This window comes from Scylla paramamosain, chromosome 27 (assembly GCF_035594125.1).
Source record: "Scylla paramamosain isolate STU-SP2022 chromosome 27, ASM3559412v1, whole genome shotgun sequence".
In the NCBI taxonomy this organism is placed as follows: domain Eukaryota; kingdom Metazoa; phylum Arthropoda; class Malacostraca; order Decapoda; family Portunidae; genus Scylla; species Scylla paramamosain.
In genome coordinates, this window is record NC_087177.1 from 16,878,346 (window position 1) to 16,891,499 (window position 13,154).

General features: G+C 35.9%; 1 protein-coding gene across 4 annotated transcripts in view; it reads left to right on the top strand.

Moving 5' to 3' along the window:
- LOC135114293 (LIM domain kinase 1-like) overlaps nucleotides 1-13,154 on the top strand; it is a 267,522-nt gene that overhangs the window by 131,152 nt on the left and 123,216 nt on the right. For all 4 annotated transcript variants that reach the window (XM_064030183.1, XM_064030184.1, XM_064030185.1 and 1 more), the window contains 2 exons: nucleotides 3,793-3,888; nucleotides 11,883-12,137. In XM_064030183.1, coding sequence (XP_063886253.1) covers nucleotides 3,793-3,888; nucleotides 11,883-12,137 — 351 coding nt within the window. The remainder of the gene's footprint in view (nucleotides 1-3,792; nucleotides 3,889-11,882; nucleotides 12,138-13,154) is intronic.

The window sequence follows — 13,154 nt, forward strand, 5'->3', positions numbered from 1 at the left end:
GCCTGTGTGTGAGAACAAATATTTCACATCTTAATCATCTGACTGAACAAGGAAGGAGGAGCAGCTATTTTTCTCTCTCTCTCTCTCTCTCTCTCTCTCTCTCTCTCTCTCTCTCTCTCTCTCTCTCTCTCTCTCTCTCTCTCTCTCTCTCTCTCTCTCTCTCTCTCTCTCTCTCTCTCTCTCTCTCTCTCTCTCTCTCTCTCTCTCTCTCTCTCTCTCTCTCTCTCTCTCTCTCTCTCTCTCTCTCTCTCTCTCTCTGCTTGTACTCCTGTATAATGTGGCTCCTGTATAATGTGGTGATTCAGTGTTATAACTTGTCATTCCATTACTAGTACAGCACTCCAAGGATACCTAATTTTTTCATTTGGTAGGTGTTAGAAGTTTTTTTTTTTTTCTTTTCTTTTATGTAGGAACGACACTGGCCAAGGGCAACAAAAATCCAATAAAAAAATATGCCCACTGAAATGCCAGTCCCATAAAAGGGTCAAAGCAGTGGTCAAAAATTGATGAATAAGTTTCTTCTATTTTCCAGAAATTCTTCCCTCTTCTCTCCCCACCATGTGACCTCACTTCTCTCTCCCTTCCTCCCTCCTCCATTGGTGTTCCTCCTCTAGAGAGAGAGAGAGAGAGAGAGAGAGAGAGAGAGAGAGAGAGAGAGAGAGAGAGAGAGAGAGAGAGAGAGATTTTCTTACCTGAGGCTTAACACCTCTGTTTGTTATTTTCAGCTTTTTCATGCACTTTTATACTACATTAGAGTTTTCCTGATTTTTTTTATTTTTTTTTTTTTATGTAGGAAGGACACTGGCCAAGGGCAACAAACATCTAATTAAAAAAATGCCCACTGAAATGCCAGTCCCATAAAAGGGTCAAAGCAGTGGTCAAAAATTGATGAATAAGTGTCTTGAAACCTCCCTCTTGAAGGAATTCAAGTCATAGGAAGGTGGAAATACAGAAGCAGGCAGGGAGTTCCAGAGTTTACCAGAGAAAGGGATGAATGATTGAGAATACTGGTTAACTCTTGCATTAGAGAGGTGGACAGAATAGGGGTGAGAGAAAGAAGAAAGTCTTGTGCAGCGAGGCCGTGGAAGGAGGGGAGGCATGCAGTTAGCAAGATCAGAAGAGCAGTTAGCATGAAAATAGTGGTAGAAGACAGCTAGATATGCAACATTGCGGTGGTGAGAGAGAGGCTGAAGACAGTCAGTCAGAGGAGAGGAGTTGATGAGACGAAAAGCTTTTGATTCCACCCTGTCTAGAAGAGCAGTATGAGTGGAACCCCCCCAGACATGTGAAGCATACTCCATACATGGACGGATAAGGCCCTTGTACAGAGTTAACAGCTGGGGGGGTGAGAAAAACTGGTGGAGACATCTCAGAACATCTAACTTCATAGAAGCTGTTTTAGCTAGAGATGAGATGTGAAGTTTCCAGTTCAGATTATAAGTAAAGGATAGTACATTGGTGTTACGGTTGAGTGGTGGTTGGGTTGGATGATCATGCAGAAGCGGGTTTTGTCACTAGTCGATGTTGTGTATGAGTTGTTATCCTTGTGGTGGTGGTAGTTTGGTGTGTTATTTAATTCTTGTACAAACATTCTGGTTATCATAGGGTTGATGTTGGTGGTTGGTATGTTGTGTACATGTTGCTTGTTCCTAATTCACTGAGTTGACAGTTATCACAATTACTGCCGCAAGGAGGTGAGTGATTTAATTAGTGGCTCTTTTTTTCTTCTTTCTGAACCACAGTTAATATATCATGGATTTTAGTACTTTGCAGGTGCCTTTGGAACATAACCCTGCAATGAACTGGGGTTCACTGCACAAGGTATGCCATAAATTAATTTCCTGGCCAGAAATCAGGGCTCATCCTATCCTTGAGATTGAACATTGGTCACCGAATGCCTCCCTTTTCAAAACAAGTTGGTTTTCGAACAAAATTTTGAACTCATAATTGCTTCGGTTGCCGTACCATTATTTGGCTCTTGAACAAACTAACTTAATTTCAAATATTAAAAGACTAAGCAAAAGCTGCTGCTTATTACAAATTTATAGTTTCTATAAATGTTTCTTTAATTTTTATCTATTTGGAGAGGAGACAGTGTGTAAGACAGTAATCTAATTTTTTAAGTAAGGTAAGTGTGATCCCATTGAAGAGCCTTGATGTAAACAAACCATGTCTTGGCTAGCTCAGGAGTAATCCTGTCTCCTGAGCCACCTGTGGCTTTCTTGATGACCCCACAGTGCCATCACTACTGCACAACTGCATTTTTCTTTCCCAGCACCAAGATGTCTAAGTGTTATGATCACTTTCATTTTGGCAGTAAGTGGGTTAGCTAGGTTTCCCTCATTAGATCAGTGACAAACAGAATACCTGCATAGTCTAGGTAGTATTTTCTGATAAGTTCCGTGTCAGTAAGTTCATTATTCAATACGCCTTTTCGGGATAAATAATTTCTGAGCTGGAGATATTGTGCAGTGGCTATCTTAGCACTGGAAGCGTCTGTCATAAGCAGCTAAGACAGGGTAGAATGTATTAATCCATTTTACATTGATTCCCATGGGGAAAATAGTTTAATTTTTTTAACATTTTGGATTTTGAATGGAGAAAGGCCATTGTTTTTCATTGTTTTCAATACCCCATGGTTTGTAATCCTTGAGTTTAGCCAAGGCCTTAGGAAGAAAGCTAGTGCAAAATTTGAAAGGGTACTTACTCTTAACACATAAAACAAAGCATGTATTATACTTATCTGTAAAGGAGATTCTTGAAAAACTCTGTCACCAACATCTGATGTAATGAAGCTCCATACCATTGGTATGTAAGCAGGCATACATTGCTGCACCATAACTGTCACAAATAACAGATATTCATATTCTCTGGGAATTTGGTGTCATAGATAGTAGTTTTTTGTCTTAGTGGTTTGTAAAGAAACTGTAACATACAATTGCAGCAAAGTATATTTATCACAATTGTGACTGCAAGAAATTTAAACTGACCTGCATAGGTGATATCAATATGCATATAGCAAAGAGGCATGCAGAAACATCATAGACTCATATGTGTCAGTCAAGTACCACACTCAGGCATACAACAGAGAGAGAGAGAGAGAGAGAGAGAGAGAGAGAGAGAGAGAGAGAGAGAGAGAGAGAGAGAGAGAGAGAGAGAGAGAGAGAGTTGCAGGTTAAATATTATCATAAACATAGATACTGGTAATGTTTTCAACTTTTACATTTGTAATAATCTGGTTTGTTGGACAAAAATAGCAGCCATTTTTTTATATTACAAGATCAGGATCCCCAAATTGAGTGTGGCATAGTTTATTTTTGGATGTAGCTTTCATGAAATGTTCACAATATTTTCTATACCCACTTTTAAAACAATGTTTATTTATTTATTTTTTTTAATGTCTTAATCCAACATTGGACTGAGCTATAACTGACATAATTAAATTAAGTACTTTCTCCACCTGGTTTTCTGCACCATTTAATGCTACTATCCTGGAAATAATATTTGGGTTTAGCTCATTATGTCTCGGCGTATTATAGAATATGAAAAGAAATAATAATAATAGATAGAGATATGTTGAAGATTAATGATTGCAAGGGGATACCACAAACACAGTCACCACCCTCAGATAGTTGACCAAATGCAGGGCAGAGGAAGGCCACATGATACCTTATAGGCAGTACAGAAAGCCATGGTAGCCAGGCATGCTTGCCATACTTATAAAACAATGCTTATAACTGTCCTTGATTTTTTCTTTGTTCTTTTAAAATTCTAAGTGTTTTAATTTTTCAGGTTTACAGGATGACTCACTCACAGACAGGAGAGGTAATGGTCCTCAAGGAACTTTATAGAGTGGATGAACAAGCTCAAAAGAATTTTCTTAAAGAGGTAAGATTCTTTTGGAGAGGTATGTGTTTGTTGTATTTTTGTAAAAAATCCAAACAAATTTGATTTTGATCACAGTGTATTTTAATTGCATCAGATTTAAATAAGATAAAGATTCAAGACTGAGGAAGTCATTTTGATAAAAGTTAATTTTAGTAGAGTTAGTGAGTAGAAAACTTCACAAAATTTAGATACCTTTTTGAAGTAGCATTGAATATGACAATAGAAAGTACATATAATGGTCCTCACAAGAATTTAGTTAATGCATTCTATCACATGGTGCATCCTTGGAGATCTATATACCTTGGACTGAAGAACTAATTGAAAAAATAGGACTAAATTCTGATGAGTATGTATGATGGACTCTACAACATTATGTAATTCTTTTGGAGATTTTTAAAAATAAATAAAAAGTATAAATTGTTAATTTATACTTTTTATTTATTTTTAAAAATCTCCAAATGAAATAACATAATGTTTTAGAGTCCATCATACATACTCATCCTCTTCCTCCCCAATCTATGTCAGTACTGAGCCTGGTTGAGACACTTGTATTTTCAGAAAGAAAAGAAACTAGGAAGATAAGAAAAATTATAGAGTAAAGATGAAATGAATAGTAGTGTTAATAGGTAGTAATGATAATTATGATAATAATAATAATAACTAATAATGATAGTAATAGTAATGATGATAATGATAACAATAATGACAATAATAATAATAATAATAATAGTAATAATAATAATAATAATAATAATAATAATAATAATAATAATAATAATAATAACAATAATACATACATATACACATACATACATACATGTACCAAAGCTGTCTCCCTCACACAAGGAGTAGTCATGATGAGGCACAGAACTTTCACACACACACACACACACACACACACACACACACACACACACACACACACACACTCATTCTTCTTTCAGGAAAGAGAGATCTTGCGTAACAAACTTACTGAGCTTTTATACAAGAGTAATAGATAAACTACAAGAGAGAGATGGTTGGGTTGATGCAGTCTATTTAGATCTGAAAAAAGCTTTTGATACAGTTCCACATAAAAGTCTCGTATGGAAACTGGAACATCGAGGAGGGCTAAAAGGAAAGATACTTAAGTGGATGAAGGATTATCTCCAAGGTAGGGAAATGAGCACAGTAATCAGGGATAATAAATCAAGTTGGTGCGAAGTAACAAGCGGAGTACCACAAGGGTCTGTGTTGGCACCTATAATGTTTCAGGTCTATATAAATGATATGACTGTGGGTTTAAATAGCTACATTAACATGTTTGCAGATGATGCAAAATTGATGAAAGTAATAAAGAACCAAGAGGATTGTGAGGAACTACAGAGGGATATTGATAGAATTTATGAATGGAGTAAACGATGGAAATTAGAATTCAATATAAAAAAATGCCATGTAATGGAGATGGGAAGAAGTAAAAGGAGACCTTCATGGGAGTATAAGATGGGAGGAATCACAATACGAAAGAGCAAAGAAGAAAAAGACTTGGGAGTAATAATTCAAGACACGCTATCACCAGAAAAACACATCAATGGAATATTTGGCTCTACATATAATTTGCTAGCAAATATCAGGGTGGCATTTAATTACCTAGACAAAGAAATGATGAAGAAAATCATAACACACATGATACGCCCCAAACTGGAATACGCAGCAGTGGTATGGTCTCCACACAAGAAGAAAGATATAAGGAAATTGAAAAGAATACAAAGAACAGCTACGAAAATGATACCTGAATTGGAAGACCTAAGTTACGAGGAAAGACTGGAAGAAATTGGATTACCAACACTGCAAGAAAGAAGGGAAAGAGGAGACCTGATAACAATGTTCAAATTAGTAAATGGCATGGAGAAGATAGACAGAGATGACCTAGTTGTAAAAGTGGAGGAAGGAGATAGACGTACAAGGGACATATGAAGAAATTAAAGAAGAGTCATTGTTTGGGAGATATTAAGAAATACAGCTTTCCGCATCGAACGGTTGAAATATGGAATAACTTAAAAGAAGAGGTGGTTGCGGCAAAGAGTGTGCACATGTTTAAAGAGAAATTGGACAAATTCGGGTATGGAGACAGGACTAATTGAGCTTTGGCTCAGACCCTGTACTATACAACTAGGTAAATACAACTAGGTAAATACACACACACACACACACACACACACACACACACAAACACACACACACTTGGTAAACAAAGCGTGATGGCGTCCGCCGCCGCGTCGCTGTCGCCCAGAGGCACACCAAAATTTGAAGGATTTAGTGAAAAAGATATACAGGTAGGCAGGTTAAATGCAAGATTATGGAAATTAGAAGAAGAGAATGAAAAGATAAGAGAGGAAATAAGAGGATTGGTGACATTAGTCAGAGGATGGAAAGGAGATAAGGAGAGGGGACTTAAAGACATGAACGATATTGTTGAAGAGCTGGAAGAGTTGAAAGGAAGGGAGTTCAAAAGAGAAAGGGAAAACAAGAAACTGAGAGAAGAAGTGGAAAAGATAGTGGATTTAAATGTAAAGTACAGTGAAGAAATACAAGAACTCAAAAAAGAAAATGGAAAGTTAAGGAGCATGGTGGAGAAGAAAGAAGTTTGGATAGATGAAGGCAAAATCCAGAGTGAAGTTGAAAAGGAAGTGAAAAGTTGGAAAGAAGAGACAAAACAAGAGAAGATAGATATGACAGAAATAATAAGAAAACAGCAAAAAGAACATGATAAAGAGATGGCGAAAAAAGTAGTGAAAATCATTAAGGAAAAAGATAACATAGTAAGGGATACGGTACAAAAAAAGATGTGCCTTATGGTGTTTGGGGATAAAGAGAAGACCATATCAAATAAAGTTTTAAGAGAAAGAGAAGAATTACAAAGAGCAAAAGAAATCATTGGGAAAATTGTAGAAGAAGATGAAACGGATATACAAATAGAAGAAGTGTACAGGATTGGGAAATATTCAGAAGGGGGGAAACATCCCATGAAAATAAGACTTAATACCCAAGCGGCAGTCGAATACATCTTGAAAAGAACGAGTTTGTTAAGAAAGATAGAGGGTATGAAGGATATATATATATATATATATATATATATAAGAAGAGAAATGAATGAGGAGGAAAGAAACAAGGTGAAAGAGTTAAAAGAGGAGGCCAAGACAAAAAACGAAGAGAGAACACAGGAACAGGCAGAAAGGTATATATGGAGAGTGATAGACATGAAAATGAGGAAATGGTGGTTAAAGAATGCGGGACAAGAAGTAAGACAACAAAGAGAGAACACAAAAGAAATGGGTCCACAATAAATAAAATTAAAGTTATGTATACAAACATAGATGGATTAGTGTCCAGCCTAAGGGAACTAAGAGATTATTTACATGAAAAGAAACCAGAAGTGGCATGCATTACGGAAACAAAACTAACAAGGGAGATTAATGTTGAATTTGAAGAAGAAGGATATAACACATGGAGAAGAGACAGAAACAATAAGGGAGGAGGAGGAGTGATGATTCTAGTAAGAAAAAACATCTTGATAGAAACAGTGGAATATGGTGAAGGGAGGTCAGAAACATTGAGTGTGGAGATCAAGATCGAAGGACAAGAAAGCAGAAAAATTATTGTTGCATACATGCCTCCAAAGACCAACACTTGGGTGACTGATGATTATAAGCACATGCAAAGCGAGTTCATAAAAAGTATAGATGACATGCTAAAGATAAGAAACAAGGTGTTACTAGTAGGAGATTTTAATAGCAAAGAGATAAACTGGTGGGAGATGGAGGTGACAGGGATTGCCAGTACATGGAGTGAAGAATTTTTACAGACTATGATGGTAAACACGATGGATCAATGGGTGAAAGAAAATACTAGGTACAGAGGGGAAGATGAACCATCACTACTAGACTTGGTTTTTACAAAAAAGCCAGAAAATGAACCAAGTATAGAATATTTGTGTCCAGTGGGAAAAAGTGATCTTGTGAAGATGGAGATAGAGATCAAAGAAGAAGTGCCAAAATTCAATGAGAAATATAAAAATGAGAGAAAAAATTATGCTAAGGCAGACTTTACAGGGTTAAAGAAATTCTACGGAGAGCTTGATTGGAATAATTTATTAAGAGGTATGGAGGTGCAGAAAAAATATGAAGTGTTTTTAAGCAAGTTTAAAGAAGGTGTTGAAAGATATGTGCCAAGATATAAGGTAAAAGAAAATAAGAAAGTGTGGTTTAATGCAAAGTGTGCAGAGGCAAAAAAGAAAAAGGAGAGGGCATGGAAAAAATGAGGAAACAATGGAATGAGATAAATAGAGAAGAATACAGGACAGCTAGAAATGATTATGTTAAAATAAGAAGAGAAGAAGAAAGAAATTTTGAAAGAGATGTAGTTTGAAAGTGTAAAGAAGAACCCAAACTTTTCTATAGATATGTAAATGGAAAAATAAAGCATAGAGATACTATTACAAAGCTGAAGGAAAATGGAGAAATTTATGAAACCACACAAGAGATGGCTGAGATACTGAATAAAAGCTTTAAGTCTGTATTTACAAGAGAAACTGTCTTTGCATCACTGGGAGATGAGGAACAACAGAAAGGAATATCAAACATACAAGTGGAAAGAAAAAAATTAAAAGACTACTGGAAGAGCTAGATACTAGGAAGGCGATGGGACCAGATGAAGTAAATGGATGGATATTGAAAGAATGTAGAGAGGAATTGGAAGAACCAATATGGGAGATAATTAACAGTTCTTTGAAGGAGGGAAAAGTACCAAAGGAATGGAAGAGAGCAAATATAGTACCGTTATACAAAGGAGGTAATAAAATGAACCACTGAATTACAGACCAGTCTCACTCATGAGTATTGTAAGTAAACTCTGTGAAATAGTCATTAAAAATAGATGGGTGCAATATCTTGAACAAGAAAATATAATAACAGAAAAACAATTCGGTTTCAGGAAAGAGAGATCTTGCGTAACAAACTTACTGAGCTTTTATACAAGAGTAATAGATAAACTACAAGAGAGAGATGGTTGGGTTGATGCAGTCTATTTAGATCTGAAAAAAGCTTTTGATACAGTTCCACATAAAAGTCTCATATGGAAACTGGAACATCGAGGAGGGCTAAAAGGAAAAATACTTAAGTGGATGAAGGATTATCTCCAAGGTAGGGAAATGAGTACAGTAATCAGAGATAATAAATCAAGTTGGTGTGAAGTAACAGGCGGAGCACCACAAGGGTCTGTGTTGGCACCTATAATGTTTCAGGTCTATATAAATGATATGACGGTGGGTTTAAATAGCTACATTAACATGTTTGCAGATGATGCAAAATTGATGAAAGTAATAAAGAACCAAGAGGATTGTGAGGAACTACAGAGGGATATTGATAGAATTTATGAATGGAGTAAATGATGGAAATTAGAATTCAATATAAAGAAGTGCCATGTAATGGAGATGGGAAGAAGTAAAAGGAGACCTTCATGGGAGTATAAGGTGGAAGGAATCACAATACCAAAAAGCAAAGAAGAAAAAGACTTGGGAGTAATAATTCAAGACACGCTTTCACCAGAAAACACATCAATGGAATATTTGGCTCTACATATAATTTGCTAGCAAATATCAGGGTGGCATTTAATTACCTAGACAAAGAAATGATGAAGAAAATCATAACACACATGATACGCCCCAAACTGGAATACGCAGCAGTGGTATGGTCTCCACACAAGAAGAAAGATATAAGGAAATTGGAAAGAATACAAAGAACAGCTATGAAAATGATACCTGAATTGGAAGACCTAAGTTACGAGGAAAGACTGGAAGAAATTGGATTACCAACACTGCAAGAAAGAAGGGAAAGAGGAGACCTGATAACAATGTTCAAATTAGTAAATGGCATGGAGAAGATAGACAGAGATGACCTAGTTGTAAAAGTGGAGGAAGGAGATAGACGTACAAGGGGACATATGAAGAAATTAAAGAAGAGTCATTGTTTGGGAGATATTAAGAAATACTGCTTTCCGCATCGAACGGTTGAAATATGGAATAACTTAAAAGAAGAGGTGGTTGCGGCAAAGAGTGTGCACATGTTTAAAGAGAAATTGGACAAATTCGGGTATGGAGACAGGACTAATTGAGCTTTGGCTCGGACCCTGTACTGTACAACTAGGTAGATACAACTAGGTAAATACACACACACATACATACAGTGGAACCTTGGTTACCAAACGCCTCCCTTTTTGAATAGTTCAGTTTTCGAACAAATTTTTAAACACATTATTGCTTCGGCTGTGGTACCATAGTTCGAACAAAGTTACTCGATTTCAAATATTAAAAGATATACCAAAAGCTGCTGTTTATTACTAATTTATGGTTTCTATAAATATCTACATCGTTTTTATATATTTGGAGGAGAGACACAGAGGAAATAGTAATTCAGTCTTTGAAATAAGGTAAATGTGATCCCTTTGAAAAGCCTCAATGTAAACAAAGTTTTCAGTGCTCAGGAGTAATCCTGAATCCTGTGGCTCTAGATGGCCCCCAATGCCATCACTACTGCACACCTGCATTTTTTCAGTAGCTCTGTCCAGCACCAAGATGTCTAAGTGTTATGATCACCTTCATTTTGGCAGTAAGTTGGTTGCTCCTCTCTGTGTCCCTCTGTAAGGCTTCCCTCACTAGATCGGTCTAAACAGTATCTTTTGATGAGTTATGTGCCACTAAATTCATTCATTACATACTTTTTGGATAAATAATTTGTGAGATGGAGATGTTGTGAAGCAGCAGTAGCCATGTTAGCTGTGGGAGCATCTGTCATAAGCTGCTAAGACTGTGTAGACTGGTGTCTGGAAATGAACTAATCCATTTTACATTGATTCCTATGGGAGAATTAGGTTAAGTTTTCAAACATTTTGGATTTCAAACGACATTCGGGAATGAATTAAGTTTGAGAACCAAGGTTCCGCTGTATATATATATATATATATATATATATATATATATATATATATATATATATATATATATATATATATATATATATATATATATATATATATATATATATATATATATCTGGGCTATGTCTTGGATAGAAGAGAACTCACTCCTTCCTGTCTTCTATCTTCTCATTCATTCACAAGGCTCTATTGATCTCTTCAATGCTACATGTTTTTGGCAATGCCATCATGCTGTTACTTCTTGTAGTATATCACTGCCACCAGTAGTTATACTTGAATCTCCAGTTCTTTTATGTTCCAACTGTATTCTGTGATCTTTATTTTCATTAATTCACATCATAGAGACTGTCATAAGGGTGGTTACTGATCTGTGTGATATGGATCAATGAAAATAAGACGAATATTGTTGCAACATAAATGTGTAGAGATTCAAGTCTGAATATTGTTGCAACTTAAATGTGTAGAGATTCAAGTCTGAATATTGTTGCAACTTAAATGGGTGGAGATTCAAGTCGGAGTTATGGTATCCCTGTAAAAAAAATAAATCAAGCTATAGGCATTGTGCTGTACATATTAACAAGCCAGCCTTGTAGGTTTAGGCTTCTTTTGTTGTGATGCATGTGAATTTTTTCTGCAATGTGTTGTTTCTTAGATACAAAAGTTAAAAAACAATTCTCATCCCCTATTCATGTCCAAGTGTGCACAGGAATATCAACAGATCTGATGGCTTGCTGAATGAAGGGGGTTGACACACATCCTTTATATCCTAAGTAGCTAAAAACACATGATTCAAATGACCTAAGAGATATCTATGGGAAAACACTTGTTCCCTGATACAGTATTCTAAGCTTGTTACAGCTGTAACAAGAAAACATAGAATTTTTGTTGTGCAGTGAGTCTTTCCATGAAACTTACTTAAATAACTGCAGTATCATTTTGATAATATTAGATTGAATTATTTTTTTTTTATTTATTTGTTAGAAGACAAGATTTACTAATCTCACTCCTTCTTTCTTCCACAGGTGGCAGTCTTGAGAAGTCTGAGCCACAAAAATGTTCTAAGATTTATTGGGGTGTTGTACAAAGATAAAAAGCTGCATCTTCTCACGGAGTACATTGGTGGTGGCACTTTGAAGGAGATTATCCATGACCAAGAACCTTTACCGTGGGATCAGCGAATCAGTTTCGCTAAAGACATAGCCTCAGGCATGGCGTACCTGCATAACTGTGATATTATTCATAGGGATCTTAACTCCAACAACTGCCTAGTCAGAGAAGTAAGAACATGGATTTCAAATTATGATTGACCTAGATGGTAAAACAGTGCTTGATTTTGCAAGATATAGAAATTATCATATATATATTTTGTTTATTTTCCTTTTAGAATTTATGTTCCTTCCTCTATGTTGTCTTGTCCTATGTTGCCTATGTTCTTATCATGTGATATTAATAAGAAATACAATGAAAACAATTTCAGTTATTAGTAATAACATAGTGCTGAGGAATGGTGATAGGGATTCACATCAATTTGATTTTTTTTTACAGTGCAAGCCAAAGTAGTTGGTACATTTCCATCATTGCAATGAGTAAACAGGAGGATGTGGTAGACACTTGCTGAAACAATAATTACTCTCACTGAGGGCTCAGTCACTGGACCAGTTTTATACTGGATCAGAGGATGCTGTGAACTCTCCAATGACCCAGCTGTGACCTCACTTAACATATCCCTTTGTGTCTCACAACACAAAGACAAAGACAGACAATTCTTTTCACACAACTCTACATGCACCTGATACACACACACCTTTCAGTCAAAATTCAAAATTTAGTATGGTGACTATTACACAGGGCTCAGAGACCTGAGGTCAGACTGCTCCTCTTCTGGTATTGACCCTGATGGGGAATTATTGGAACTATTCTGCCGGATGTTGTTGCTACTGCATTTTCCCTAGTGACATGAGCTAAAATATTGTTATTGTAAATCCCATGTGCATGCAGATGCATAGAACATTAATTATTATGATTCTTTCAGCATTCTGCATCGACTTTTAAATATCTTGTATGGATAATTTTGAGAGTTGGTAAAAAAAATATTTTTCATGATTATCATACTCATAAAAATACTGTTATCAGTATTTTAAATACAGCATATTACAAGTCTAAAATCTATTGATTTGGACAATAAAAAGATAAAAATAACACTGTACTGTATAGTATGACATAACATACTCAGTAATATTGTGATATATGGATATGGTTATTTTTGTGAGGATTTTAACGCCTCTTTCAGGAAG